Here is a 3,708-nt window from a genome sequence, read left to right on the forward strand (position 1 = left end):
TTGCCACAAAAAAGATTATAATAAAAAAAGTCTTTACTTTTTGTGTTTTGCTTAGAATGTTCTGTTCAAACATTTAGCACTGACACTGTCTTTCTCACAGCCACCGCTGTCAAATGAGAACAGCTCACTGTTTATTATTGCAGAGCAGATTTCCTGTTTCCTGTCAACTCAGCAGTTCTGCAAAAAGAGGATTTTAATCAAAAGATTTTACCCAAACATCTACTTTCAAGATTAAACTAAGCGGCCACGCTCACAACATTCATTAAAGTATCTACAGCCATTTTAGAGGTTACATTGGCATTGCCAAATTTACTATAAACAACAAAAGAGTTTACATTTAAGATTTTTGATATTTTATTCTTGTGTCTCACAGTGGGCCGCTTTATTCCAGAATGAAACGACGGTTAAGTTTTAAATCCAGGCGCCACACTTTCCCGTCCCATGAGGAACCGGCGAAGAGGCAGAAGTGGATGAGAAGACGTTCTGAGTCATCATCTGCACAGGACTGGGGCAACCTGCCCCACCATGTGGTCCTGCAGATCTTCCAGCACCTGTCTCTGATCGATCGGGCCAAGGCCTCGTCTGTGTGCCGCTGTTGGAACGACGTGTTCCACACTCCGGACCTGTGGAGGAGATTTGAGTTTGAGCTCAACCAGTCTGCCACTTCTTACCTGCGCTCCACTCACCCTGACCTGATTCAGCAGATTATCAAGAAGCACGCCCAACACCTGCAGTATGTTAGCTTCAAGGTAAGAAGCTCCAACCCATTACGTTATATCTATCCCCACTTTCACGTAGCTGTTAGTACAAAACAGACTTTCCTCACTAACACTCTCCTTTGTCATGACACATGAACTCACTTTAGCTTGTTAGACTCAGATGAATTTTACCTCTCACTCTTTTATTGTTTCCACCTTACAACATCATAAATGCTGAATCACTGTTGACTTAGGTGGACAGCTGCACAGAGTCTGCAGAGGCCGCCTGTGACATCCTGTCCCAGCTGGTGAACTGCACCATAAAGACGCTCGGCCTGATTTCCACAGCACGGCCTAGCTTCATGGACGTGTCTCAGGTGAGTCAGTCTCAAGCCTTCTGCAGTCACAACAGCACTTACGGGTGGATACGGGCTAAAGATGGGCACACTGATGGCCCGCAAGGTTGAAGATCACTTGGTAGAAGGAAAATGTTCATGCACATTTTTCTACAGTCACGCTTCGGACGGCAGTTTGTAGCAAACACTTAAGTAACACTGTTGATAGAAACCTTCACTTGGCTGATTACATCAGCAATATCCCAGTTCAAACGTTCTTATCCCAAACTGTCAAAGGTTAGATCTCACAGTGACTGCTTTCTGTGCCGCTGCTCACACTCAGCAGGAAGTGAAGGTGCTTCTGTGCTGCCCTCTTAAGGTGAAACTGAAACAACTTTGTTCTGTTTTCTGGTTTTTAAACAAAGAAACAAACACTTTCCTAATAAGTCTTTAAGCTTGTTTCGCCATAAAATTATTCAAATAGATTTTTATGGATTATACAGGCTTAAAGGAGATTTTAATTTTATTTAACCAAACAAGTTGTAACCTCACATGTTTTTGCATGATTAAATGGAACGGTAAGCTGAAATGGGGTAGATAGGGATAGAAAATGAATAATGTTCGAAAGGAAAATAGACAAAAAATTATGATTATCAACATTTTTCCTGAAAAAAGCACTGATTAAACTTTCTTTGAATGTATTTGGAAATAAACTTATGAAATGTCATTATATGTAACAACATTGAGTTGTTGGGTGTTTGGATGCAAATAGATAAAAAATAATTTCCTGTTAGTTTAGAAGACAAATAATCTAAAATACTAAATACTCTTGGACATAGTAAAACAGTTTGTCTCTGGACTTCTAAAGGACTTTTGTGACCAAATTTTGGCTACAACAAAAACATTTTGAGTTTGACCTTCCTTTTCTCCTCCTCAGGCCCACTTTGTGTCTGCACTGACTGTGGTGTTTGTAAACTCCAAGTCCTTGTCCTCCATCAAGATTGATGACACCCCTGTGGATGATCCCTCCCTGAAGGTGCTGGTGGCGAACAACAGCGACACTCTCAAGCTGTTGAAGATGAGCAGCTGTCCTCATGTCTCCCCAGCAGGTTGGTGCATTAGAAGCTGTAAATTTTAGAGAGAATACAAAGAGTAAAATCTCAGATGAGAGTTTTTTATTCTTAAAATGAGGTTTCTTTCTTTGTTCAGGTATTTTGTGTGTGGCAGACCAGTGCCATGGCCTCAGGGAGCTGGCATTGAACTATCACCTCCTCAGTGACGAGCTCCTTCTTGCCCTGTCCTCTGAGAAGCGCGTCCACCTTGAGCACCTGCGCATCGACGTGGTCAGCGAAAACCCCGGCCAGACCCACTTTCACACCATCAAGAGGAGCAGCTGGGAAGCTTTGATCCGGCACTCCCCGAAGGTCAACATTGTCATGTACTTCTTTCTGTACGAGGAAGAGTTTGAGCCCTTCTTCTGCGAGGACACCCCCGTCACCCACCTGTACTTCGGCCGGGCTGTCAGTAAAGAGATGCTGGGGCGAATCGGACTGAACTGCCCTCGGCTGGTGGAGCTGGTGGTGTGCGCCAACGGGCTGGAGCCGCTGGACGAGGAGCTGATCCGAATCGCAGAGCGCTGCCAGAGCCTGACAGCCATCGGGCTGGGCGAATGCGAGGTGACCTGCAGTGGCTTTGTGGAGTTTGTGAAGATGTGTGGGGGCAGGCTGACGCAGCTGTCCATCATGGAGGAGGTGCTGATCCCAGACAGCAGCTTCAACATTGAGCAGATCCACAGTGAGGTGTCAAAGCATTTGGGTCGCATGTGGTTCCCTGACATGATGCCCACATGGTAGACAAACACAGTTCCATGACCTCAGATGAGTATCAGAGGTATGAGACTTATAGATGTCATGCGACGTGACCTAATCCATCCATCTTCAGAACCCGCTGGTTCTGGGGTTGCTGGAGCCAACCCAGCTACAGTTGGGTGAAGGCGGGGTACACTTCGCCAGTCTGTGGAGTCCATACACTCACACATCCAGACAAGTTAGTGTCACTAACCTACCTAAAAAATGTTTTTAGACTGTGAGAGGAAGCTGGAGTGTCTGGAAAAAACTCACAGACACACACAGAAAGGTCATTGACAGAAGTTAAATCAGGGCCGTTACACTGCGAGGTGAGAGCGCCACCCATTTCACCGCTGACCAGCCTGGATCAACCAAATGTTTACATTTTGGCAGAATTTCCAGTCACTTCCATCCAAATTTCTGCTTTTAAACCTTTTAATCCACATATATCAAATTCCAGGTTTGTCGTTGTAGCTTCTTTTTGGCAAAACACACCTGACCCAGGTAATTTACAGCGAGTAGGGCAGAGTTTCTGAAAAAAACCTAACAACAGCAGGATGCCAACCCTCAAGGCCTGGAGTCCGACACCCGTGCTCTATTCAAACAGAGAGCTATTTTTAGCAGATAAATGCACTTCTAGTCTGCAACTGCAGCAGGTCTTTCCAGTTTAATTGACAAAGTTCAGTGACAGAAGTCACACCTTTCAGTGCAATCTCAGTGGAGTTTCGTTTTCTAGGAATTGGTGTTTGCTTATAAGATTCATTTTTGAATTAAAAGGTTTGAAATAAATGATAATAAATCAGAATATAATGTATTATTCTTCTTTAC

The 3,708-nt window shown here is 44.3% G+C and overlaps 1 protein-coding gene across 1 annotated transcript in view; it reads left to right on the plus strand.

Annotated features, from left to right (window-relative positions):
* The window catches only part of fbxl3l (F-box and leucine-rich repeat protein 3, like), a 7,143-nt gene extending 4,013 nt beyond the window's left edge, over positions 1-3,130 (plus strand). Inside the window, exons 2-5 of the mRNA XM_024283657.2 lie at positions 374-749; positions 953-1,075; positions 1,971-2,142; positions 2,243-3,130. Of these exons, the coding sequence (XP_024139425.2) occupies positions 374-749; positions 953-1,075; positions 1,971-2,142; positions 2,243-2,886 (1,315 nt within the window). The 3' untranslated portion in view covers positions 2,887-3,130. The remainder of the gene's footprint in view (positions 1-373; positions 750-952; positions 1,076-1,970; positions 2,143-2,242) is intronic.
* The last annotated feature ends 578 nt before the right edge of the window (positions 3,131-3,708 follow it).

This window comes from Oryzias melastigma, linkage group LG10 (genome assembly GCF_002922805.2).
Source record: "Oryzias melastigma strain HK-1 linkage group LG10, ASM292280v2, whole genome shotgun sequence".
In the NCBI taxonomy this organism is placed as follows: domain Eukaryota; kingdom Metazoa; phylum Chordata; class Actinopteri; order Beloniformes; family Adrianichthyidae; genus Oryzias; species Oryzias melastigma.